Genomic DNA, 27845 nt, shown 5'->3' on the forward strand with positions numbered 1-27845 from the left:
AATTTAAAGAATAACCTTGATTATGTTGACATTTTCTCTTGTACTAGAAAAGCCAACAAGGCTGAATAAGTTGCTAAAACTGCAGGAATCCCTTTAGCCACTTTGCCATGACCCTCATTCCTCCCTCTAGCAACTGATTCACTCTCACTGCACTGTAAGAATTTGTCAAAATGTAATACTATATACTACTATATACTATAGTATGTTATGGTAGCACAAAGGTGGATATTATTACACTATAATGGGTGTATTCAAATGTAATTGGAATTGGAAATGTGAGGTTCTTCACTGTACTACACCATGGTAAGACATTTTTCAAATCCTACATATAGTGGCTTTTAAGTGAAACTATGTAACTTTTGAAAAAAGAAACAACATAATCATCCTCTTACAAATGAGAAGTTGTATTTAAGCAGTAATCCACACCTTTGCACAATGCAAAACACTGAGCTGTTTAGTTGCTACAATTTTACTTGGTTGTAGTAAATGTTAGCAGATTTAAGGTTAGAGCTGCATCGATTAGTCAATGTTGATTAGTTGATTGAATGAAAATCATTGGCAACTGTTTTGATAATCGTTGAATCATCAATGTCCCTTTTCAAGCAAAAATGCCAAAACTTGATGATTCAGTGTTCTCAAATGTTAGAATTTGCGACTAAATAAATTGAATATTTTTTTTTGGACTAATTATGAGACATCTGCTGACGTCACCTTGTATTCGGGCATTTTCACTGTTTTCTGATGTTTTATAGACCAAATTATTAATCAATAAGTCAAGAAAAATGTTCGATTAAACAATAAGGTTAGTAGCATAAAAGCATTTCATAAAAAAGACATTGTTTTTATATAATCGACAGCACTGAGTAGGTCACTGAATTTATGACACTTCTCAGTTGTACAACTGATAAACTTTAAACAGTTACCATTATCCCATAGCATCATTTGTGGCCAATGTGGCTGCTCTTCAGCAAATTACACAGCCTCCCTCACTTGTGGGTGGGGGCTGTTTCTGCCCTCATTTTACCTCCTCCATCTTTTCCTCCCTAATATTTCACAATCTTTTTCAAACTCGTTCAGTTTCTCTTTACATTTGGAATTGGAATTTTGGAATTTCCCCTCGAGGGACGAATAAAGGAATATTGAATTGATTTGTGATTCATTTGCAGGGATATTTTTTTTTCATCACATCTTGACATTTTTTTTACAGTATCAGTAGACATTTTCAGTTCCAACTGTCAAACTGATTTAAAGTTTTGAAATGTCATGCACCATCTATAGTACAAGTAGAAGGATCTAACTTACAAATGTATGTCACATCAAACTAGCATGAAGTAGTTTTCCTAGTAGAGAGGACAAATTAGAGAAACCATTGTTTCCATGGAACCTTTTCACACAAAAACACTGGGATGTAACCCAACTGACTTTGGGTGTGGCTTTACCACATTAGAAAGACATGGTTAAGCAGGACATGACGGGTAATCACAATAGTGGTCATAATAGTAGTAATGAACAAGAATGAGAATAAAAGGCTTCATCAGAAATGTGAGACAGAAATAACCAGTGCAGTTAAGTCCAAAAAACAAACCCTGATATGTTGGAAAGAAGGAGTCCTCAGAAAACAAAACAGAGTTAATGAGATCGACACAAAAACAAGTCAACAGTGAACCAACAGTGGTAGTGGTGTAGTGTTATGGGCCTGTCGAGACTTGAGTTAAACAGGAGGCTTTCAAGCCATTGACGCAGACACATGCTTACACACACGTGCACACACTGTGCACACACCACACGCGCGCGTGTGCACACACACGAGGTAATGACAAATCTTTGACATTTCTACTATTACTCCATACTGATGGCAAGTTCCCTCCATAGCCCTATATTTCCTCAGACACAAATTCAGAAAAACAGCACATAAATAAATAGTATAAATAATATAAAGATCAACAGTGCCTGTTGTGTGTGTAGTGAAACAGAAGACATAAAAAAAAAGTTGAATGAAGATAGACTTCACTGAGGGGCTATGGAGGAAAATGGCCATAGCGTCTTCTCTCGGCCTCCCCCCTTCCCATCATTCTCTCATCTCTCTGCTGAGGCTTTCAGAGGTCAGTGCAGCGCTCCTGCTTGCTGTAGTGGTCAAACTGGCTCTTCCAGTGCATCATGTAGGAGGACCAGCGGTGGAACTCCACCTTCCACTGACGCTCTGCCTCATCGATGTTGTCTGAAAATAAAAACACACAGACTTAGTAACAGTGGACAAAAAGTGTTTGTTAGCGGTGAAGCTTTTACGGCATACTGAAGTTGCACTTATAGCAGTCATTTCTGTTTTTAATGGCTGCCAACCTCAAGATGGTGGCTCTCTCTGAGGGCAGACACCACAGATGAGAGACAGGTAGTGCAGAATGATAGCAACTTTTGTGAAGACTGACAGACAATGAGTGATAAACCTCATTGTTTAAGTACTTCACTTACTCAATATCATACTTCAGGGTGCAGAGCAGTGTACAGCCTGTCTCCTGCTGTTTTCCTTGTTTTTGGTCTTTTGCTTTTTTTTTTTACATCTGTCTACTTTACACTCTATGAATCATGAGCATGTTATGTAAGCTTGCTTCACAGACATGGCTGAATGGGAATATACCTTACAGCCTCCTTGAACTAGCTGGCTTCACGCTACTATGGGTGGGCGGCAAAACAGAGGTAAGAAGAGAAGAGGAGGCCTAGCTGTCTTTGTTAACTCTAAGCGGTGTAATACTGGACATCCCCTGATATTGAAATGATGGCGGTACGATTCAGACTTTACTATCTGCCATAGGAGTTTTTGCAACATCCTTGTCCGTGTTTTGTTGTCAACCATCTGCTGTGGTAGTGAGGGCCACAGAATGCCAGAGTGGATGGCCGTGCCATGTAATAAACAACACTGAGGCACACCAAGAAGCTGTACTGGTGCCATTTCTCTTTACACTCTACACCTCAGACTTTTGCTTTAAGTCAGGTTCCTGCCACCTCCAAAAGTTTTCCTATAACTCCTCTATGGTTAAATGCAGCTTTACCACATGGTTAAACAACAGTCACCTGAAGCTCAGTATTATGGAAGCAAATTTTGCTTCCTTACAATATCAGCAAGACCAAAGAGCTCGTGGTGGAGCACTGGAGGAAGAGGAGGCCCCATGTCTCCGACTCATACAAGTGCCTTGTGATTCACATCAACAATAAATTAGACTAGTCTCATGACACTGACACCATCGCCAAAAAGGGCCAGAAGAGACTGTTCTTCCCAAAGAGACTCAGATTCATCAGTGTGTGCAACAGGCTTCTGAAGATCTTCTATTGGTCTGCACTAGCCAGCAAGCCATTCTTTGCTGTAGTGTGCTGATGAGGTGGCATCAGGGCTGGTGAGGCCAGCAAACTTAACAAGCTGGTAAGGAGGGCCAGCTGTGGTCAGAAATGGACAATCAGGAGTCTCCGGCAGAGAGGAGGATGAAGGACATGATCAAAGCGATCCTGAATAACCCCCTCTCACCCTCTCTAGGACGAGCTGTAGCAGATGGGCAGCTCATTCATCTTCTTGATTATCCTACTCAGATGCAAAATAGAACGCTTCAGGTGCTTGTTTGCACCCACTGCCATCAGACTGTACAACAGCAGTGGAGACCACAGACTATCAAAACCACTTCTAACTACCAGCTTTGACCCCACAGTGTCTTACACTTGGGACACCAATAATACTCTCTCTTTCAATTGTCTCTCTGCTGGAGTGATCATTATATTTTGCTTATTTTATAGTATATTTATTGCTAATCATATATTATACTATACTACACCAAACTATGCTCATACTCATACTCATACTCATACTCATACTCATACTCATACTCATACTCAGGCAATACTATATTTGATATATTGTTTTATTACTATATGCTATATTTCTATTATATGTCTATATTCAAACAAACAAACACTAAGAATCATTAGTTTATCACATTACATATTAGTCTTATGTATGCTGTTTACATATACGTGGTGACTCTTCTGTATCTGTATTAAACATATCACTTTGATTTTACATTGTAATTCTGCCTGTAGTAAGTAGTAGCAAAAAACCCCCACTAAAAACATGCAAGAAGATCACCACCTGACCAATGGTGACAACAATGGAACTGGTCCCCAGGCGCCTGTTGACTGGCAGCCCACCGCTCGTGGTCTGCTGCGGGGGAAGGACTGACCATGGATGGGTCAAAAGCTGAGAAAGAATTTCACAAATGCATGGCGTGTGCAGTTTCCCTCTAACTCTGCATGTTGTGTGTAAAAATTATGACGAATAAAGGGAAAATCTTAATCTTAGTACTGTTTCTATTTTTTACATTTATTCTTTAGTGTTATGTACTTGTTATTTTTTATTTTTTACTTTCACTATTTTATTTGTACTTATTTCTGTCTTTCAACCAGATTTCCCCTCTAGGGATCAATAAAGGCTCATCTTATCATTCGACAGCCCAGGAACCAAGAGGAAGAGAAGGGGCTGGCCCAACCAAATCGAATGCGGAAGGTTAGTCAAGCTCACCAGGGTTTCAGGTGAGGTGATTATATGTGGTTAGTTTGGAGTAACTGATACAGCCAGAAGGTTTAACGGTAATGAAATCACCTAACAAATCATTAGGGCTGTCAGTTTAACACGTTAATTAGATTAATTAATTACGCTGCAAATTAATGCGCTATAAAAATTAACGCAATTAATCATGAGTGGCAAGTCAATGCGCAAGCATTTTAAATTTGGCCCTTTGAGTGACCCGTATAGGCTGCAGCGGCAGGTCGCATCCTACCTGCGACACTGGTCAAAAGCAGGGTGACAACAGACATGGATGCGACACCGGAGAGCGAGGCAAGCCTACTTGGACTTTTGAACGGCAAGTTTATTTATAAAAAGAACAAAGACGGGACTATTAACAAGAACGCAGTGATTTGTACCTTGTGTAAAAAAGAATTTTCCTATCACCGTAGCAGCTCCAGCCTGAATTATCATTTACACGCTACATGTAAACATGTAGTTGCTGCTAGTGCCGCTAGTGCTATCGTGAGCTCACTCCGCCAACCCACACTTGCTGAGTTAGGAAAACGAATGAGCAAAGCCACGACAGAAAAACTGACAAACTCAATCGCAAAGTGGGTTGCTGCTGATTGCAGGCTGATTTCAATCGTGGAAGACGAGGGCCTAAAAGAGGCGTTTCAGATAGCGTCATCTGAATTTCATTTATGAAGCACACTTCACCAATAAAAATGTGGATATCAAATCTTCTCTTCTTGGTGTATTCAATTGATTAGTCATGCACTACAATTTTGTAATGTCCTAGAATTCAAATTCTTTATTTGGGGACCTTTAGCAGATATGAGATTAAAATGTGATTAATTAGATTAATTAATTGCAAATCCTGTAATTAATTAGATTAATTTTTTTAATCGCCTGACAGCACTACAAATCATGTTACCAGTATTACCTGTACGTGACACTTGTATGTATTAGATTTAGACAGGATTTTATTTGAGACAGACCTTTATTCCTAATTTTCCATTTCATAAATATATATTATCAGATGTTAGTCAGAGGTAACCCCATTTTACTTTGCTGTTTAAGTAAACTAAACGTTCCTGGTATGCCCAGGTGTTGTCCTCATAAATTCAAGGTAATGTATATTTCCAACAGCGTCCTGTCAAACTCACCACTCTACTTGTGTCCCTTTTGTTTCTCAAAACATAAATGCTGTTTTCATTCACTAATTTGCTGTTCATTTCTTTGATATTAAGCTACTGTCAAAATGTCAAAATAAAAATATGTTGCACTTTATTCACTTAAGGCCTACAGCTATTTTACCTTTAATTAGAGTGGTCTCTGAGGTTGTTTCCAGTTTCCTTTGATCAGTCTTGTGAGTATATACAAAATTGCAACTACCTTTTTAAAGTAATGTTTGGAAACACAGTGAATACACTCTGTATCTGCTTTCAGTGGATATAAGGAAACAACTTAAGACACCACCCTGATGAAGACAAGATAGTCAAAAATGTTTGGAGACTAAAGCATGGTGTAATGGAGAGGAGTTGTGCAACAGCTGTGTCTGTACTTTGTTGTATTTGTTTTCTCAAAGTTAGAAAAAGGCTTTTAATATGAAACAACTGCAGGATATGTTAAGGTTCTTTGATATTATCTTAACATCATGAAGAAAGACAGCGATATGTGCAAATGCACATTGTGCTATTTTTACAAACAAAATGTCCCACTCAGTACACATCTTGGTCATATATATTATGTAAATGAGGGATTCTATCAACATGATTTGTCTATGTTTAAATTAAATAGTGGTTGACCCCTTCAGGTCTACAGTGTTGTGTGAAGTGCAATGTAGCTTTCTGGTATGAATGTGTAGTAAGAATAACTTAGGGCAAAGACTAGTGAACTACTAGTATTCAGATTGCATTTGTTGAATTGAAGTAGTGTTTAGAAGTAGTGTTTACCAGTGATGTTGAGGAGGCGTGGCAGGAAGCGGTTCCAGAAAGCACACATCTGGTTCCTCAGACCTTTGTGGATCCTCAGTGTTTCAGTATTGAGGCCAACATGTTTCTGCTCGCTGATAGTGAACAGAGGCCATCGCTTCTTGCTTTCAACCAGTCCATCATGGTTGACATTAGGATTTCTGAAAGGGATGAGAATAAGGGGAATGAGCCTTTATTGGACAGACCAACTGGACAGAGAGTGTGCAAGAGTGAGACAGAGTGAGAGAGAAGATGGAATAAAAATTGCTTTTACATTTCTTAGGTCTAGGCTAGGCCAAGTGATTTGAATATCTAGACATCACCAACCTATCTACATGGGTTGCTGTGGTAATGACGTAAGGATCAGTAACTACCTTACACTGGCAACGCGACTTTCCAATGTGAAAACATGACAAATGGAGATCCATCACCTAACCCTACAAATCACCCTACAACCAACCCCCCCCCGCCATGTATTTATGAACAGCAGGTGCAACCCAGTTTTTTTACACCAAGTTGAAAGAAAACATATTTACCCCAAAAATGACCTCTAAGAGGTGTGTTCACAGGCATGGATGGATTATGGATGTCTGGACAGACATTTTTAAATCTTGCGTGAACAAGGCTCAAGATCTTATCAGTGCAGTAACTGCACAGAAATAGTAGCAATTTTGTGGATTTTCCAGCTATACTAACATTACAATCTTAGTTGGACTTCACGAGAGAAAAGGTTACTAGCAAATACTGTATCTAAGCCATGTTTGCATATTTCACATTCATTTATTACAGTAATGTTCAAATTTGTAGGACAGAACCAACATTTTGATATGCACAAAATGTTTGGAAAAACTAGTTGTTTTAACCACTGAGAAGCATGTATTTGCTAAATTACATGATCTAAATCATTTCATCACAAAAGATGAGATGATGTCAGGACCTGTCTGATTGGTCTCAGCAGATGACTGATTGAATGGTGAGGTTTACCCCTCATAGGTTAACTGCCTCTTTAATATCTACCTGTTAAGGTAGTTAGGGACCTCCAGCTGGGAGGAGACACCAGGGCAGAACCGGAATAATAACAGTCTACGGTGATGCAAGGGGCTTTGTGAGACTGTACATGGTGGTGCTTTGTGCTAAATGATAGTGTGAGCATGCTAACATGTCTACAATGACAATGTTAATACGCTGATGTTAAGCAGGCATATGTGTTTCCCAGAAGTAACTGGACTTGGCTGGGGCTGGAGCTGTAACTTCTGGTCGGGTCTGTAAGTGACCACCTCACCTATTCTGTAATGAAGCAACTTATTCAGGAAGGTCTGTTCTTTCTGCTGCTCATTATAGTTAATAGTTACATAACAGATTTATTGTTTTACTGTCTGCAATGCCTCACCCAGTGCGTGCAAAGTTGGCCCAGTATCTCATCATGCGTCGGCTCAGTTTCTCCTCCTCTGAGGTGTAGTTGAGTCTCTTCTCCAGTGGCAGGCCGAAGACAAACTCAATTTCATATCCGTGGATCACACCCATCCACTCTGGCCAGGCCAGATTTGATGCTCGGTGGTCAAATAGGTAGAGGTAGACACCTCCTTGAGAAGCAGCAGGAGAAAAGCACAAGTGGTTATTATTTTTATACAGCACCACTCTCTGTAGATGCTGGTGAAATGTTTGGTTTGGTGGATAAGTCATTAATCATGTTTGTTGCAGTCATCAAGAAATTACTGCAAAATACCATACATTGAGTAATTTCCTGATGCCTCATACTGTATAAATTGATAGTTTTCTTTAGAGCCTGAGTAAGTTTTACACTGAACTGAGTGTTAAATATAATAAAATAGAAAAAGGCAGTCATAACGCAAGGAAAAAATTGTAATGAGAAACGTAACAATGAAAGTGATTTTGACTAGTGTATTTCATTTTATTTTTTGGCCCCCAGTCCTTGCCAACACTGTATATATTCTGATATATTTCAATTATATACTGCAAATAAAGAGTATGGAACGTACCAGCTCTCTATGGAAAGTGTCCTGAGGCAACTTCTGTTGTGATTTGGCGCTATATAAATAAAACTGAATTTAATTGAATTTTTATTTTTCTTATATTAGAACTGTACAGTTGTATAGTGATGAAGCATGATCTATGTGCAGAGGTGTTTTCACATTCATCTGCTGAAGGAGGTTAAGTTTCTTTGCGCTCACCTTAAATCTGAGTTTGAGACATGTATGTATAAGCAGGATTTTGTGACATCACAACTTTAAAGCTGCAGTAGGTAACTTGTATCAAAATAATTTTTTGTCATATTTGCTAAAACTGTCCCTATGCCCAGACAGCAGTCCATGAAAAATGTAATCTGTGGGAAAAAAAACAGCTCCATTGGTCCCACCTGCTCCTACTGCGATTTGCAAGAATCCACCACACCCGAAACAAAACAACCAATCCGAGCCAGAGGAGTGTCTGAGGGAGTGTCTGACATTTGTCAGTCACCACTCACCCTGAGAACTGGCCCCTCCCTCCACTCATGTTGCTGGCTGCCGCTCAGTGAAACAGCTCTGTGAGCGGCGTCAGGAGGCTAGTGAGAGCTATGGCGGAGCAACAGCCACCCACAAAGGAGAAACTGCCCATACTGCTGCTGCTAACAACAGCATATAAAGCTAAGACAACAAATAACCATAAAGCTAATATGGTGATTGTTACAGTAATACTCCGCAGCACGTATGGTATGTTAGCAACTGTGATGTAGTGGCTGGGCAGGGTTTAGCTTGTTTCCGATGCACAGCACAACTTAAACTGTCCCAAAAGTAGCTGTGAGGCACAATTTCTCATCTCCATAACACATTCCTCTACTGGTGACAACTGTGTGTAATCTTACCTTGTGAGTTTCCTCCACTGTTCACCACCCCAGTGCTGGCTCCTCCCATGTTAGCCTTGAGGGAGTTGTACTGGGCGTAAGAGCGAGCAAAATGAGCCAGTGGGCATATGACATTATGGTCACCGACAATGTCGTCCAAGGCGTCGCGGTTCTTCACTCCGTTATTTTCATCCATCCAGTCAGTATACTGCAGCACCACTGCCTCCAAGCCAATATCGTTAGCATGTGGTACACTCATCTTGACACCTGGAAAAATTAAGTTTTTAGGTGCAGTTTTAGATGTTATATTTGGAAGGTACAATCATGGCTGCAATTGTTTTGGTTGAATGTGACAGTGGTGATTCCTATAATTCTCTCTGATTTCTCACATTGACAGAATGATTATGGAAAACTGTCAGTTTCTGCAGTTACATAAACTGTTACTACTGGTTCACTTTCATTTTTGCGGTGGTGTTTCATGTAATGTCAGCCACATCTATTCAAATCTAACCATAATAACTACTAAGTTAAAAAAACACAAAAATTTAATTTTGACAACACTAATATTACTGTATAATGTCAGAACTGCATACACAATTATTATATGGATCATTAAGTCTAAGCCACCTTTCAACATCAATTGTGCTGCTTTTCGTGACTGCAGGATCAATCTATTGTCCATTCTGAATGAGCTTCTACTTCAACCTTGAATTTCAGCTGAACAGAATTTTGGGGTATTTTTTGTGTCTATATCTGTTCTTTCCAGGTGAGATGAGCTGAGCTTCACCTTCTAAGAAGTCTTCTCGGGCAATGAGGCTCTCATTGTCCTTGCTGAATCCTGGTGCTCCATACAGCAGGAAAAAAGTGCCTTCGTCCTGGTTGACCCCAAGCAGGATCTGAGTGTCTTTAAAGTTGCCAGAGTTGAGCATTGCCTCTGGAGTGTCAGGCACAACCTCACCATCCACAATAGGGACAAATGAAAACCGGAAGAGGGCTGACCATGGCAGGACCTGCTCAGAACAGGATCACAAGATCAATTGTACCACTGAGTTCATCTGACTGTAAAATGACTGTGGCATGCAAACACATAACAGAGGAAATGTCACATGGATAAAATATATAAAACCACTGACAACGGATAACAGGGTCTGTAAAGACAAAAACACTCTATGAAAATTGTTGCAAAAGTGACCAACTGGATTACCTTCTGACAGTTCCTGCGTGTTATGGCCTAAAAGAGAATAGAGTGAGCTCAGATTGTTTACTGGCTTAGTCCGTATTACCTGCCACTCCTGGTCGATGAGCTCCTGTGGAGTTTTACTGCGCAGACAGTCCACCAACTCTGTGTCATTGCCTCCGTTGCAGCCAACCAGCTTGCCCAGCAGAGTAGCCCGTCTGCGGGCCTCAGCAGGGCTGACCGAGGCCCAGGGACAGTTGGGGACCCCACTCTGAAGGATAGCCCTGGTGAAGGTGGGCCAGCTGTCTGGAGACAAGAGGTGGAACCCTACTGAAGCACCACCAGCACTCTCACCAAAGATAGTCACCTGTTAAATGGGCAAAAAAGAATAAATACAGAGATTGGGATCAAAATGAATTTGCACATGATACCTTACATAGAAACAATACAATAGACAAAACAATGAGAAACTAACCTGTTTGGGGTTTCCACCAAAGAGATGGATGTTGTCTTGTACCCACTGCAGTGCCATTCTCTGGTCCAGCAGACCCACATTGCCAGGAGCCTCAGAGGAGCCATGCAGAGCGAGAAAACCAAAGGCACCGAGCCGGTAGTTCATAGAAACCACAATTACCGTCTCACTGTGAGCTAGGTAACGGCCATCATACACGTCCAGAGAAGAAGAACCACTGTAGAATCCTGGAAAGATTACAGTATAATATTGTTTATTGTTATTATAATATTATACAGATTGTACCACGATCTCCCACAACAGATGGAAGCTGCACCTATTGTTATTATTAGATGGATACTGCTAATGCTTTTAACAGGGGTTTTCTTTAGTTTGTTTGCTATGCACTGCTGACCCAATGTCCTCATTGGAAGAATGAGTCATGTCTAATCTATATATATTTTGGCTCATTCATAATAAGTTGTGACCAAGTACCTCCGCCGTAGATCCACACCATGACAGTGAGATTGTGTGGTCTGGGTGAGGAGGGCACCCACACATTGAGATATAGGCAGTCTTCACTCATCTCTCTGTTGGGATTCCACATTTCACTTCCCGGGAAGCCGGGGAATGATGTGTCCACAGTCTGGTAGCAGGCGTTGGGGTAGGCATTGGCCTCATACACCCCTGTCCATGGACGCTTGGGCTCAGCACGACGGAAACGTCGCTTGCCTATGGGTGCCTCAGCGAAGGGGATGCCCAGGAAAGCGGTGACATAGCTGCGGTCAGGCACTGGCATGCGGATACCACGAACTCGACCAGTACGTGTCTGAACAATGAGGTCTGCCTCGCTCTGGGAGGAGCAGGGGATGAGGAGAGACAGGAGGAGGAATGAGGAAAGTAGAAGGATGGAGGTCTGCATGATGAGGCAAAGATGGTGTGGCTGGAGCAGTGGTTTTTATTCCCTCTTCAATGAGGGAAGGCAGGGTCTGTTCTGCTTCACCCTGAGCTCTACAGAGAGATAGGGGGAGAGAGAGAGAGAGAGAGAGAGAGAGAGAGAGAGAGAGAGTGAGAGAGAGAGAGTTAATGTTATTACAGTAAAAGAGAGTGATATAGAACAGACTGAAAGAGTGAGGGAGAAATCAGATGAGGAAAGAAATAGGAGAGCAGAGGTAGTACAACGTCTGGAAGTGTCATTGAGGTAGATTCAAAGATTTGTTCAGACAGGCAGGCAACCAAAATCCAAATTATATAGTATTTTCACATGTGTGTATTGGTCACATATCTCAACATATCAAATTTTCTTGATTCAAAATCAAAATCACACATTTTAACTCTTAGAGTCATTAATAGGATTCATCCTCTTAGATACATGAATCAATCAAAGACTTGGGTACTCTATTTCTTCTGCACAAGTGGAGATTTGCCTAACAGTGGTGTTAAAACAGGGTTCAAGAAGATCAACAAAAACATCCTCTGGAGTCAATGAAAACCTGCAGCAAATTTCATGTCTATCTGGCCATTAGTCAAGGTTTTTCCAAGGATATCAATTAGTGGAGGTGGTGAGCCCGCAGTTCAGCAATGAGTTCCTTCCTTGCACATCAGAACCTAAATGTGCCTGATGGGCACATATGGGTTTACTTACGGGCCTTTTTGATAAGGTTTACAGCTCAGGCTAGGCCAGGCTTGCCTTTGACCAGCCCCAAATTATGCTGCTTAAACTGCTAGAGGACTTCCAATGATACACTGAGCTCCTCTCCCTCTCCATCAAGTCCCATTCATGTCAGGGATCATGGCTGTGCCTAGATTGTGGATCATGGATGCTCTGGCTCTTCTTGACTGCTAACATCAATTTCTAAGTCATATTTTTGTCATTATCATATACATATTATTGCACATAATACTATCACATATTAATATACACAAAGATGGATGGATTTTCCTTGCTGCTGTCACCAAGAGCTAACTCATGGGGGAATTGTTCGAATTGTGGGTCTCTGTAAATTAAAGTATGGTCTAGTGCCATCAAACAACTTTTGATGTGATTTGGCTTTATATAAATAAATTGAATATGGCATTGAATGAGACATACGCTATGGTTTGCACACCTGGCATTTCTAGTTGATCTTACTGAACATTTTAACACACTGACCAAGAGCCTGCAAGGCAAAGACCAGCTTGTACCACAACTTTATGCACACGTGAAAGCATTCTCTGCGAAGCTTTGTCTCTCTTAGACACAACTACGCAACTTCAATGGTGCACACTCCCCCACTCTGTCCAAAATCAAATTTACTTTTGCCAACCTTTCTGCTACATGTGTCTGTGATCACATCTCTTTTGACAGAATTCAGTCAGCACTTCCAACATTTTTTTATAATTGAAAATCAAGTTGTTCTCAACTCCCTTCCTGATGGATGCAGAAGAGGTGGAAGAATGTCTGCGACTAGAACTTATCTGAATTTAGTGTGATAATTCTCTGATGAATCAACATCAGCTTCTCTCTCTACCAAACTTCTACCGTAGCTTGGAAAAGGCCAAGTTTCCTCTGATGCGATGACACACAAAAAGAATGATGAGTCTGCTCGGCTCAACATACTGCCTATATCTCATAAGCAAACTTTTTCTCTGAACAAAAGCAGATTGAGGACCAAAATGACCGACAGCCATCTCTGTAAAGTCCTTCGCATTTCAACAACCAAACTTAATCCTGATCTGCCAGCCATCCTTCCGTCCAAAACGCCATTCCCATTATAGGTGAGTTTAAAATATATTACATAGTATTCATGTGTTCACAAGCCCAATTACTTAATAAATTTAGTCAATCTGACAAATGTTAGTTGATGTGTTAATGACCCTAATAACATATTTCCATAACCAGCTTAAATATAACCATCCCATTTGCCCCCTTATTTTCCCCCGTGATAAAAGGCTGTGAAGGGAGATCACCATCCTGACTAATAAGCTCTGAGGCTGCTGTTTTGAGAATGAGCTACCAACCCTTTTTGTAACAAAATAAATGAAAACCCACTGAGGCACTGTTGTGATGTAAGCTGTTTTGTTTTTCTTTAAGCACAATCAATCAAAAAAGTCCAACAAGTTTGAACCGACACCCCTGGTTTAAAGGTACAATGTTTAAGATATGGCCATCTGTCCAAGGTCACTCCAAACAAATAGGGGGGAGCACATCACAAGACTAATCACTAATTGCTGCTCAATATTGTCTCGCTAGCTTTGGCTATAGCTACTAGCAGCTGTTAGCTAGTTAGCTCAGTTAGCTATGCAGCTAGTGGTCATTAGCTGACTGGAGTCTGCCCTGACTGAGAGCCCTGAGCACTGTGGGATTGCTGGTGTTTACACCACAGACAACGGAAATGGACTCAGCAGCCTCCCAGGCAACACGCCTGGATCAGATAAGAACACAGGCTCCAAGACTGACAGAGGCCAGTCTGACGACAGCGATTACAGTACAGAGGTGATTTACAGCAGCTCAGACCAAGACTCTGAATCTGGGAATGACAGACACATGGCAGGCAGGGACAGGAGGCATCAGCAGCCAGGATTGTTGTAATGGTGGAAAGACAAGATGGTGTTGGTGAGTTTTTGTTGTTGTTTCTTTTCACTCAAGTTTGAATGTAGTGTGTTTTGTAATAAAAAAAATAATGTTAATGTTTTTAATTTTTTAAAGTTCTGGTCATATCTTATGTACACACTGGACCTTTAAACAATCTCCTCAATAATTCTTTATATGGCCTTCGCTCTGAGATTATGCTCTGCTACTTGTTATTCCTGAAGCTTAATAAGTCACCAGAGTATTTAATAAAACATACAGATGTATATATCTCTACTTACATTAGCGGAGCTGCTTCTTATTTCAGGTGGGTTGAGGCGTCTACATTACAAAACTCTGCAGGAAACCCTTGTAGGTGTTACATATCTTAAAAGAAAGTTGTCTACCTGTCTGTTGACATAGAGTTCTATGCCAAGGTCAAGTGATGACAACTGAGCAAACTCCAAGAGCTGAAAAAACCATGAGGTGTGGTAAACAGCTCCCAAAACAAGCTTTTAGGTAGACCTGGAGTTAGACATACTTTGTTACATAACTATTTCAGGTTCAAGAGGGAATTCAAAAAGCTTTTTAATACAGCTACTTGCCACATTTCTACTGAAAGACATATTAATCCAAAACTATTTTAGCCAGGAAGGTATGACTTATGATGCCATTGTCTTCATGGTCTAAAATATGTCTAAGACTACTTATATTAAAGCTACTATCATACAACAAGGTAAGTGTTTTAGTCAGACTAAATGAAAAGTCAGTTTGACTTTTGAAAAGAACAAATTCCTAATACAAAAAAATAATATTTTTCACTGGCCACACATCTCTTTGGGTATGTCATGCAAAGCGCACATGAAAATGAAATGAAAAAATGTTTTTACAAGTGTAATTTGTTCAGATGGTTTTAGTCAGAATTTGCTTGGAATCATCTTGGACAGAATATTGTAAAATGCTGACAATTAGATAAAACCATTAAAAGAAATCACTTCTAAAATAAATGAAGCCTGGATTGAAGTGCAAACCCACCGTGATGTCATCCATTGGTTTGTGGAGTATCGTTCTGAAGCTCTGAGTTTGGCATTATGGCCATCTCCATTGTGCTTTCTTGGAGCCAGAAATGGTCATATTTGGGCAATAGGGTGGGGAGGTTTATGCACTGCTATGCCTCAATCCTGTTTGGACCTGACTAAGAACCCTCGAACACACCACCATAGTGACACAAGGTAACTATGCCCTGAAGCAGATGCTATTGTATCGTCTGCTCTAACTGTTAGTATAACTTACAAAATGAATATCATGCTGTCTTGAAGAAGACTTGGAACTAGCAGTTGAGGCCATAAACTCATAAACTATTGACTTGAAATGTATCAAATGAAATGTAAGATTCTTTTTCATCACCTTACATAAAATTGGACTTCTTTCTGGAGACACTGGAGTCGCCCTGCTGAACGTTAGCAAGAATGCTGGTTTAAAGCATCCAAGAAGCTCCATCCACTATTTATACAGTCTATAATTGAACTGCACTCTTCATGTCTTGGATTTAGGCAGCCAGTTAAACACATCTGAGGGCCTCTTCAGGATGTCGACACACCCTGGTGCAGGTATCAGTGGACAGTACAGTGAATGGAGATGTGTAAGTGGCCTGTGGCTTCCCCAGAAAAGACTTGAATATTAAACACAACAGCCTGACAGAGTCCTCCTGCTCTACAATACAGATGAACATGTCAGTGATACAGTAGAATAAAATACACACATTTCACTGCTTGAGGTGTCACTTCTCAACACAAGCAGGGCTCTATTTTCAACTCCGCCGCCGGCGCGGCGCAGGCTGCACCGCCAGCGCAGTGGTATTTTCGAGCGGCGCAGGCAGGCGCACGGCCCATTTGGAATTTTGGTAAACCGAGGCGTACAGAAGTGGATGGGCGTTGCAGCGCAGTAGGGGAAGGTGTCGGCATAATGCGTAAAAGTGCACTGAAAGCTCGCCACCTCAGACCTGGTCAACTCTGTGCGCCTTCGTAAACCGGCGGAGTCGTGCGCTCACGACACCAACACCTCACAGTCAGGTTTCCACAGTGTCTGGCATTTCACTGCGATCAATTATTAGCAACAGCCGCAATTCAATGCAACTATCTGTGTCAGCACATACAGTCAGACCTAAATTTGTATATTTTGATCCGTATCTCATCTGACCACATCGAAAGCACATTCGGCATGCGTAATGGTCACTCGACCTGACCGAATGTACACAGGTGAAACAGGGATGTCTGGTGATCTGTGACTCAAATTGCCTGGTGACAAACGTGTATGCCACTTTCCCCGGGTCGGCACATGACTCGTTCATGGGGACACCCCTCTGGATGGGTGGCTGCTAGGTAATAACGGCTATCCACTGAAAACGTGATGACGCCATATATCACACCGTCAACAAGACGGCAGCGTGGTTTTAACGGTGTTTTCAGCAGTGCTCGGTCAGTCATCGAACGCACACTGCGATCAATAATTAGCAACAGTGACGATTCAATGCAGCTATCTGAGTCAGCACATACAGTCAGACCTATATTTTGATCAGTATCTCATCTGACGACATCGCAAGCGCGTTCGGCACGCGTAATGGTCACTCACCATGACCGAATGTACACAGGTGAAACAGGGATGAGAACTAATCGGTTAAGGTCGCTGTGCCAACCAGAAACAGCCGTGACATCCTACAGAGCATATATACTGCATCTATCTCAGAGCACTCGAGAGACAGAGAGAGACAGACACATGGAAAAAATGTAAGTGATGATGTTGTCCGCTATTACCCACGTCATTTCATTCCAAATACAAAAGTTATCATCGTAATGCTTAACGTTATCTACAAAGATGGAGTACATCATTGCTTTAAGGAGGATGAGGAGGAGGAGGAGGAGGAGGAGGAGGAGGATTTACCATCTAAGGACCTCATACTTAGACATCAGAATCAGAATCAGAAATCCTTTATTTATCCCCGAGGGAAAATTGTTTTTGTTGCAGTGCAACAAGAACAAGAATAGAATTAGAAAAAAATTAGAAAAGAAAGAAAATAGAGAGAACTATATACATAAAAAGCAAATAGAAAAACTATATATATATATAAACAAAATATACCAGATGGATGTCCCCAGACCGGATGTCAGGAGACATGAGTGACGTCAGTCTCCTGGAAACCTCGCCAGCGGTGTTCTTAAAGGTGAGGCGAGGAGCTGCTGTGATTGGTGAAGATTTGACTCGGCTGTGCCAAACCCACTCCACGCCTTCTCCCCTCCCTCTTTTCGAGTTGCGCCGCTGGGTGGGACTGAAATGAGAAGGAGGTGGAGATGCGCCGGCGGTGCAGCTCACGAAAATACCAAAGTCTGCGCCACCACGCCCCATCGACGCAGCGGACCTGACTTTGCGCCGTGCCTGCGCCGCACCGGTGGCGGAGTCGAAAATAGAGCCCGCAGTGTTCAGACTTGCAAATCACATCCCCCACTCTTGATTCTCATTTCTCTGATTAACTCTTGTGGTTCTGCCCGCCATCACATATGACATCGCAATCATAGACTGTATAAAACATGGACATAGTCTCTGGCCGTTGCCATCTCCAAATCTGCCAAACCCCCGGCTAACCAAAAATGGTCAAAGAGGTGGAGTGTAGGTAGAGCAGGAACTGCCCGAATGAAGCCTAGTTGCCCAAACATAGTGGCTAGTTGTCAATGAATCTAGCCCTGATTTTCTAGATTGCCTGCCCCAAAAATATAGCAGAAACACGAAGGGATAGCTTCCGCAGTGGAAAAGTATTGCCAAAGTTTTTACCGTCACATGGTATATACCATCATATCGCCAAACCCTTGCTGATGATTATTTTTCTTTCAGCTGACTGGTCAATTAATCAACCAATTGTTTCAGCACTACTCTCAAGAGAAGAGCAAATCAATACAAACATCAGTCCCTTGACTGTTAAGCCCAGCAGTAAACTGCAGCACTCTGCTGGCCTTGCCATAATAAAAAGTGATTAAGATATCACATTCAAAGACTTGACTTGGCATTTGTGACTAACGCATATCCCTGGTTTAAGGGAACCTTCCTCCCATTGATTTAATATTGCAGTTCAATACAGTTCATATAGGAGACTGTGTCGTAAATACCCACATCTTTCAGGCTACAAATCAGGCTTTCTGTTTTACATTTGTCTCCAAGCCCTAATGACATCACAAAGACATCATAAGGGTTATTTTTACAATTAAAGAGAACTCCAGAGCCACACAGACATTAGACAACTGTTTTCATAAGCTGAGTACTCCTAATGATGACCTGTAGCAGCTGCTTCACAATAAAAACCTTGCACAAACACCTCCACCATTCAGACATTTACTCTAATATTTCTGAATTCCAAATTTGGTTTTAACTTTGCTGTTTATCACCAAATATGAATTAATAATACACATTTGATATATGAAGAAGCTTGGAGCAATAAAAAAAAAAAAACACTGCGACATTGCAACGGTTATTGTTAGTGGTTTGGAATGGCTGCAATTTATAGGGTCTTACCACCATAAATTTCATCCACAGGGCCAATGCCAGGAATGTTTGAGCTATAAAAACAAACACCTGCAGTTTGCTTGTAGTATCATCCCTAATGAAAATTGAATATCAGCTCAAGTCAAACAAAAAATAGCAGTAATGGTCTTCAGTAAACTCTACATGAGCTAAGAATAAAATAACAACACACATTTTTGAGTGAGTATCTCAGTTGAATAATGTTTGCTGTGGATGTATAGTATAGTAATGCTAATATAAATCAGTAAAAACAAGGAAAACTATAATCAATCTCCTCTTTTGCTTTACTCACACCGTCCATGTTAGAAAACAAGTCATAATATTCAAAGTCCAGTGATAATAATATCACTTTGTTTGTTTGAATCTGCAGTATGTGTGAGGGACAGAGAAAGGTGACATCACCAAAATAGTCTCTATACAACTGAGAGGGAGTGTGTTCAGAAATAGTATCAATACACACACACACACACACACACACACACACACACACAGCTGCCCCCTATCCCTTACAGCACCTTTGAGCTAATCCTGTCACTATGACAACCATACATTGCAAAACATAAACAGCAGCCTCCAACCTAACAGGTGGGAGACATGTCTCCAGGCATTGTTGCACATTTATAACCAAACACAACTGTGTTTGTGAGAGCAAGGTGGTGTATGGCAGACAGATCCAATTTAAAACCCACACTGGAGGAAGCGCTCATGAGAGTGAGCGCTTCTCACTTGTCTGTCTATTCTGTGTCTGTGTTGCTGCAGGGTGTCGCCAGCAGGTTGGGACCAGTTTCCTGAACACACCTGCACACAATCATCAATCAAGACCCACCTGCTCATTCAGTGTAAGCACCCAGATTACAACCAGTATTCGTCATATCATCTGCCTTGCTATGTGGTAACGGCCAGACCTGAAGCTCATGTTAAGTATCCTGTAAGTTTTTGTCTTGTCTGCCTTCAGTATACCTAATCAGTTATGTTTTCCCTATTGTGCTCAGGTGCCTAGCCCATACTAGCTTTGTCGGTTTCTGGCCGGTCTGCTCTCACATAAAAACTTGGATCAGTCAGTTTGCTCTCACTGAGGAATTGGACCTGTCTACCTACACTTGCCAAGGGACTGGATCGTTATACCCTTCAGCTCAGTTTAAGGATTTGGTTTTGCTTGAACTCAGTCATTACCTTTTAATCATTAAACTACTTCAACTGTTTTCCTGCCTCATTATTTTGGAGCATGGCACTTTGGGTCCGGTAAATTCAGTCAACAGCTTTGATAATTGAGAAATCTGCCAGGATCATTTGTAGAAGACAGCCTGAATATGCAGTGTAGAGGGTTATGTGTCAATAGAGCCAAAAATGTTCGAGCAGATTGTTTAAGTTAAGTGATGGACTTCATAATTCCTGCCAGCTCAAAGCATCTGAACATTTCTGCACATTGAGCATACATTTTGGTAAAAGTTGCAAAATCGTAGCACTTACGACTGGTTATATATTTTCAAGATGGTTGCTGTATTACCACCATCAGGACTATTAGCCCACAATGTTACTGAGGAAGTTTGGCATAGGAATGGAGTTATGTCCATTCTATGGAACATGTATCTCAATTGGGGTTTTTACTGCAGTTTGCAACACAGTTTTTACCTGTGCCTTATTTATCTTCCTCCCAATGTATTAAAGTCTGTGTTTCCTTTATTTTTGCTAGTTTGTCTTCGTACCTCTTGTGTCAGGCATTTCCCCTTGTGAGTATTTTGCTGGTTATGTGAGATTTTGGACTTTGCTTTGTTTCCCTAGACTTTACTTGGTTTGGTTTTTGTTTGCTACTTTGGACTTTTACTGTGGTTTTGACCCTCACCTTTCTCACCTGCCTTAAGTCTTGGGTTTGCTGTTATCATCTTAGTATATTTATTGAACTACACCAGCCCTGCCATGTGGTCTGCATTTGGGTTCAATCCCTGTTCTTCTGTGAAACCACTTCGACAACTATGGTATTAAGTTCTAAAGGCAATTGATTGCTAACATTTTCACAATTTCAATACACAAAGTCTTATGTCTACAATCTTAATCTGGACACAGACAGTAATGTGAACAGCGATAGTTTGTGGTTTTGGTGGGAGTTACCTGATGTGACAATTTCTTAAACAGCATAAACGCCTGCCCCTTTCTATGATGCATGCTACATTTTACTGTATAAGCTCTGTTCAGAATCTAGTCAGTCACATCTATTAAAAATTAAAAGATGCATTTATTACACTATATAAACTGCCCATTGTCTCTGTCACTGGCAACAAATCTAAAATTTCAAAAAGATAACAATATTCCTGATATTGAAATACTGAGTGAAGTTTAGAAGAATGACAACACAGACATCAGTGAGAATAAGCCTACAATTTCATTAAATATCAATCCAACATCACACCCCTGAGGTCCAAAGCAACATTTGTACAGATGTTGCAGCCTGTGAATACCACTGATAATCTATTAGTGATATACAACAGCATTCCTCTGTTTACCTTTCCCACACTAAACCAGATACTAGCACAAAACTTCATTCTGTGAAACACAAACGATCTAACAATAAACAGAGCTATGGACACTGCCGCAGGTGGAACAAGCAATATTAGGCTATGAGATCAGTGTCACTGTTACTTTGATTGCATGTCTGTCTCTCTGTCTCTCTCTGTTTCTCTCTCTCTCTCCCTCTCTCTGACTGCATTTCTGTCTGTCTGTCTGTCTGTCTGTCTGTCTGTCTGTCTGTCTGTCTGTCTGTCTGTCTGTCTGTCTGTCTGTCTGTCTCACTCTCCCTCTCTTGCTCTCCCTCTCTCACCCAACTGGTCGAGGCAGATGGCCGCCCACCCAGAGCCTGGTTCTGCCGAGGTTTCTGTCTGTTAAAAGGAAGTTTTTCCTCGCCACTGTCGCCAAGTGCTTGCTCATGGGGGAATTTTGGTTTTCTGTAGATAAAAGAGCTTGGTTTGTACCAGCTCTATATGGAAAGTATCCTGAGACAACTTTTGTTGTGATTTGGCGCTATACAAATAAAATTGAATTGAAATTGAATTGAGATGAAATAATTACTTTAACAGCAAAATAAAACATCACTAAAACAGACAGCACAGACAATATAAACCCCACAGCAGCTGCAGCCATAAACACATTCAAGCAAAGGGATCTGCCCTCAAAATTTTCAAACATTTTGAGCTGAAAGACTCTAAAGTCCTAGCATCAAATTGTCAGAAACACCAGAAAGGCATCACATGCAAACGTAGGAAACGCTGGAGTATCCACCGTGAGCAGCACTTGGCATTTAGCCAAACCAAAAGATACAACCTTTTTTAACCATGCTGAGGTAAAATAATGCTAAACTTAAAGCTGCAGCGGGTAGATTGTATAAAAGTAATTTTTTGTCATATTTGCTAAAACTGTCCCTATGCCCAGACAGCATTCATTCATTCAACTTTATTTATATAGCACATTTCATATGACATGCCACAATGTGCTCAATGTGCTTGCAGCAGGACATGAAACATGTAATCTGTGAAAAAAAAAAAACGGCTCCATTGGTCCCACCTACTGCTCCTACTGCGATTTGCAAGAATCCACTGCGCCCAACACAAAACAACCTATCAGAGCCAGAGGAGCGTCTGAGGGCGTGTCTGACATCTGTCAATCACTACTCACATGCGCTGCGAACTGCATGGAATGGATCAGTCTGTGTTTGATTATGTCAGTCAGAGTGTTTTTGACAATTCTGAAAAAGGAAAACAAAGAAACCCCTTGTTTCAGATCATGGGTCATGGCACATTAGCATCACAGTCAATACTTTATTCATGCACCCAAAGGTGTGTTATTCACCCGTGGGTGTGTTATTCATGCACCCAAAGGTGTGTTATTCACCCACAAGTGTGTTATTCACACATTATTCAAGCACAGCATCAGGTTGGTGTGTTATTCAAATTAACAGCAGATGCTCACATTACCATATCTAAACCTCCCATTACAGCTTATAATATGATCATCTGATCTAACATAAGTTTTGATGTGCATATTATTTGCATTTTAAAATGACAATACTGAGCTAGCTACAAACAATGTAAGGTATAGCCATAGCATCTAGCATGAAAAAACAGTTTGTAATCCCTGTATGTGACTTCAAATGAACACTAACATAATGTTCAACAGTGTATTAATCAACCAGTGACCAACATACAGGCATGTCTCTGTGTGGCAATAGTATTCAGTGCAATCCCTCAAAGTGTTCAGTTCAGTTCAATCCAGTGTTTTCCTTATCAACAAAAAATACACTCAAAAGACCGCTCCGGGTTTTACCACCGATCTTCCCAACAAAATCAAAACAGGAAATCAAAATGTTGCATACCAGGACACTGCGTCTCTTAGCGCAGTGCAACAAGTGAATATGGCGAATATGTACAGTACTCACAATACTCGGGACCTGTCAGTCAGTCAGTCAGTCAGTCAGTCAGAGACGGTCAGGATTGGCGTCAGTCAGACCGCGTCGTTCTTAACTCCCGGCTGCCCTGGGAAACTCTACGGAAGTATTCGATCCTCCTTGAGTCCAGCTGCTGATGTTCCTGACAAAGGAGATCCTTCTGCTACCGACGGACTTCAAGTCGTGGGTTTCGCTGCGGTAAGTTGGCGTGCTCTCGCTCCACTCTCCCACTGGTGTCTCTGCTCCGCTCATATGTTTTTTCTTTAAGTCTTTTTCAAAACTGCGGGGCTATGTGGAGAAAGGGGATTGGATTATTATGCGGCTGCATAAATAGCCATGTGGTTCCCTTTTAACATGCAACTGATTGGCTGAAAAAAGAACAGGAGCACGTGAATAGCCGTGAATAGGGACTAGAGCTGTCCTATCTAGTCCGGTGCGCATGAACTGATGAAGCCTGCTCGGATGAGAGGCGAAACGTCTTCCAAGACAAACTGACAAAGTCCAGTTGCGATCGATTGAATGCCCTGAAGCCGTGAATAGCCAAAGAAAGCCAGTATGCTAATCTACTGTTGAATCGCCACACCCCCAACTAGGACCGAGAATTTCCTCGAAAATAACCCAAATTCAAATGCAAAGTTTATGGTTTTAAGGCCCCTAATACTGTTATTTGAAACATGGAGTAGCTTCTTCATGATTTCAACTTACATATTCTGCAAAAAAAAACAAAAATCACAATTTTTTTAAAAGAATCAATTTTTCTTCGTTTACACAACTTGCGCTGGGCTGACTTGTTGCTGGTTTTCTCGTTGCGGGTCACATTTAACTCCCCCTAAAATCACTATTTGTGTACAAAACTAGACAGGTAAATAAGTAAACTAAACAGATCGAACTTTGGATAGAACAAGGTTGCTGTTTCACCGTGCTTTATGACAAGCTAGGCTAATCACATCCTGACTCCAGTCTGTACTTAACACACAGGCTGTATCTCCCTCACTAATTCACTGCTCCCTATAAAATAGGCACTCAACAGTTTATTCTGTGAAGAGCGGCAAACTGAGATTTTGGTCTTCAATACGAGTGCCCCCTGTACAGGGGGCAACCTGGGATACGTGCACACGTCGATGATCGATGGTCACACTCGTGAGCACCAATCCTAACTTGTAGCATACCAAAATAAGGGGAGAAACTCAGCTATAAGCCTCTACCAAGCATTGCCACCAAAACGAAACCTAATTCATACTGCAATAAATTATATGGGCATATAAGGAAAACACGGAAACAGTGTATGTCCACTTTAGAGTGTCTGTTGTATTCACCACTTTATACAAACCACAAAAGCCTGATATCATATGAAAGCAGAGAGTCTGATGATCACGACAATGTCTGCCTCCTCACTGTGCAACGAAAACTTGGCAAGCCCACATCCAAACAGTAGCAGAAAAATATTTCTCAAAAGCATACAGTATGTCTTACCTTTGCTGTTTTGTGGTCAAAAGTGATATTCCAGCTCAAAAAAACGCTGCAACTATCTGCTCCTATGACTCTGTGTTAGTTTGAGATCGATCATGAGGGTCCTGGTTGTTTACAAAAACGGGGGGGGGCTGGGGGGGGGGCTCATATGAAATACCCTATGTTTGGACTTACTTCCCTCTGTATTGTCATTGGTGTTTCTATGGTGAACTTGGGTCCTGCCCCCCAAATGACCAAATGGGGGGGGGGGGCTTGACTGCGTGGAAGAGGACCTGCGTTCTGTGTACATATAAAGAGCTCATTTCAAGTTAATGAAAACACAACAATTCTTATTTTCAGGGGGGGCTAATGACTGCTATAAGTGCACAGTTATGCCACATTTCCACTAGCTCGACTCGACTCTACGCTTGTGTTTGTGTTTTGTGTTTCCATTAGGGATAGTACCTGGTACCTGATACTGTTTTTAGTACCTGCTCTGGCGAGGTTCCAAGCGAATAGAAGCTATACTATATGTGTGACGTCAACAGCCTGTCAGCCACTGATTGGCCGGAGAGTGTCATCACTGATCTGCGACATCCAACACAGGAAAAACAATCCCGCCCCCTCCATTGTAACGCCGGGCAACAGCAACCGCTGACTTTATTCTTTATTCTCAGCCTTTTCTGGGTTTCTTGTCTTGCTTTGTGTGTGACAAAAAGCCACAAACCGAGCAGCAAATACAACATCGCCTCGATGTCCTCCATTGTTTGTCGGCTCTGTTTGCATTGCGTACAAATTGACGTCATGGCAGTTTCGCGCAGCCGTGGTATGACGACCCCGCCTACGTTGAGGAGGTACTATGAAGTACTCAATTGTAATGGAAACTCAACCAAACCAAGTAGAGTAGAACCGAGTCAAGTAGAGCTGGAACTGTGTAATGGAAAAGCGCCATTAGTTTCACTTCTCTGTGTCATTTACACGTAAATAGGCAGAGTGTTTACAGAGGCTCACGGACAACCTTGCTGAGCAAGAATTAAATAAAAGGTATTAAGTGTCCTTTTTGGTGAAATAGTAAGTAATAAGTTTATAATAAGTTTTCACTATATTGACTCATATGATTCCAGTGAATATTTTACAGTAAGAAACGTTGTCTCTACTGCGAGAGTATGTTTGAAGAGAAGTCCAGAGGACTGATTGAAGAGCTTCAGCAAATGGTGCAACGACAATCACCTAATGATTGATAACAGCAAAACCATTGAGCTTGTGGTGGACTATAACACTTCCAACATGGATGTTGCTTCAGAGAAACTACAAATTCTGAAATGTGGAAGCTTCACACACATCTTCAACCCAGCACCACAGACGCTGGATACAATCACCAAAGTTACAATGTGGGTGTAAGATTAGTGTCAGCAATTCAGCATCTGACCAAATGTGGTCAGAATATGGACACACCTCATTATTATTTTTGGAAGGCAATATATAGTGAATACATTTACACACTCATTCTGATTGATCTGAAGATGGCGCTCTGTTAGGTGGCCGCCTGTTGCAGTAACTCTGGAGGAATTAGATGACTTACTAATCCTGGGAATCAGTCTATGAATTGTAAAACTCTTTATGGCCCTTTGTCACTGAGGGAAGAAAGAGGATCAAAGGACATTCAGTGGGGGACACCGGATAGAGGGGGAAGGTAGAGGTACAATTCACTGTACCTGAGGAGTTTATGGTATAGCATAAACCCTAAAGAAACAGGATGAGTGAACTCCCCCAAATGGTCGTTGTCTTTGAAGGAAGGTTTATGATTACCAGGTGTGTGTGATAACCATCTGTCCTTTTGTTGAAAAGTATAAAAGCCAAGACATTGTGGAGATCTGGAGAGAACACTCTGCATGAGTCTTCCCTCCATGCTGCATGTATTAAAGAGACCTGATTCATCACACCGAGTCTATAATTCTTCAGAGAATTAGCAACTCTCAACAAACAACAAGGAGAATTTCCCTTACAACTCCGTCGTTAGCATTCATTTCTAAAGAATTTCCCAAATTGGGATTAATAAAGTTCAGTCTAAGTCTAAGTCTAAGATTCTCAAATGAAATGGCTGACAGTATATATAGCGCACTGTCTAGTAAATAAGGAAAGATTTCAGACACAGACATGAAATTGATATTAATTCACTAGTGTCTTGGAAAGAGAGCAAATAAGGGTTTGCCAAGATGTTGAACAATTCCTTTAAGTGCACCAATCTACAATAGGAACAGCCAAACTTCAACTTGTGACAACTATTGCAGGTGATCCCTGAGAAAAGATGAGGAAAAGAGGAGTAGATGGATACAAAACAGATAGAGAGGAAATAGGAAGAGGACCTCCAATGGCTAAGGAAATAAGAGAGGGCAGAGGGAGACAGTGGAGGGGCCTGGGACTGGGTGGGAGAAAGTGTGTCACTTCTCAAATTAGACTAAGGAATTTGTGTATGAAGTTCACAGGAGGATTGGTTTCACCGGGGGTCGGTGCAAGTCATGTATCTCTCAGGATAAAACACTGGGCAGAGCAGTCAGTATCAGTGTAAAAATCAGTATCAGTGGACATGTACTGACAAGAACTAGGTAAAGAGATCATATTTCTATCATATTAGCTTCTCTGCACTGGCCCTCTTTAACATCCAGAAAGAAATTTAAAATCACTCACCTCATCTACAAAGCATTTAATGACATTACAAAACCATTATATCTTGAAGATCTGAAAGTTCCTTCTTACACCAGCAGAACACTGCACTCCCAGAGGCCAGACCGACGTGGGGTTCCTCGAGTCTCACAAGGTAGAATGGAAGCCAAAGCCTTCAGCCATAAA

The 27845-nt window shown here is 41.3% G+C and overlaps 1 protein-coding gene across 1 annotated transcript in view; it reads right to left on the bottom strand.

The window, feature by feature from the left end:
- Positions 1–390: 390 nt before the first annotated feature.
- Positions 391–27845, bottom strand: part of ache (acetylcholinesterase (Yt blood group)) — a 42169-nt gene continuing 14714 nt past the window's right edge. Inside the window, exons 2-9 of the mRNA XM_070993058.1 lie at positions 11488–12003; positions 11017–11240; positions 10648–10908; positions 10152–10374; positions 9386–9631; positions 7913–8105; positions 6505–6683; positions 391–2218 (exon numbers count right to left, since the gene is read on the bottom strand). Coding sequence (XP_070849159.1) covers positions 2097–2218; positions 6505–6683; positions 7913–8105; positions 9386–9631; positions 10152–10374; positions 10648–10908; positions 11017–11240; positions 11488–11914 — 1875 coding nt within the window. The 5' untranslated portion in view covers positions 11915–12003 and the 3' untranslated portion in view covers positions 391–2096. The remainder of the gene's footprint in view (positions 2219–6504; positions 6684–7912; positions 8106–9385; positions 9632–10151; positions 10375–10647; positions 10909–11016; positions 11241–11487; positions 12004–27845) is intronic.

The sequence above is a fragment of the Chaetodon trifascialis genome, chromosome 23, assembly GCF_039877785.1.
Source record: "Chaetodon trifascialis isolate fChaTrf1 chromosome 23, fChaTrf1.hap1, whole genome shotgun sequence".
NCBI lineage: Eukaryota > Metazoa > Chordata > Actinopteri > Chaetodontiformes > Chaetodontidae > Chaetodon > Chaetodon trifascialis.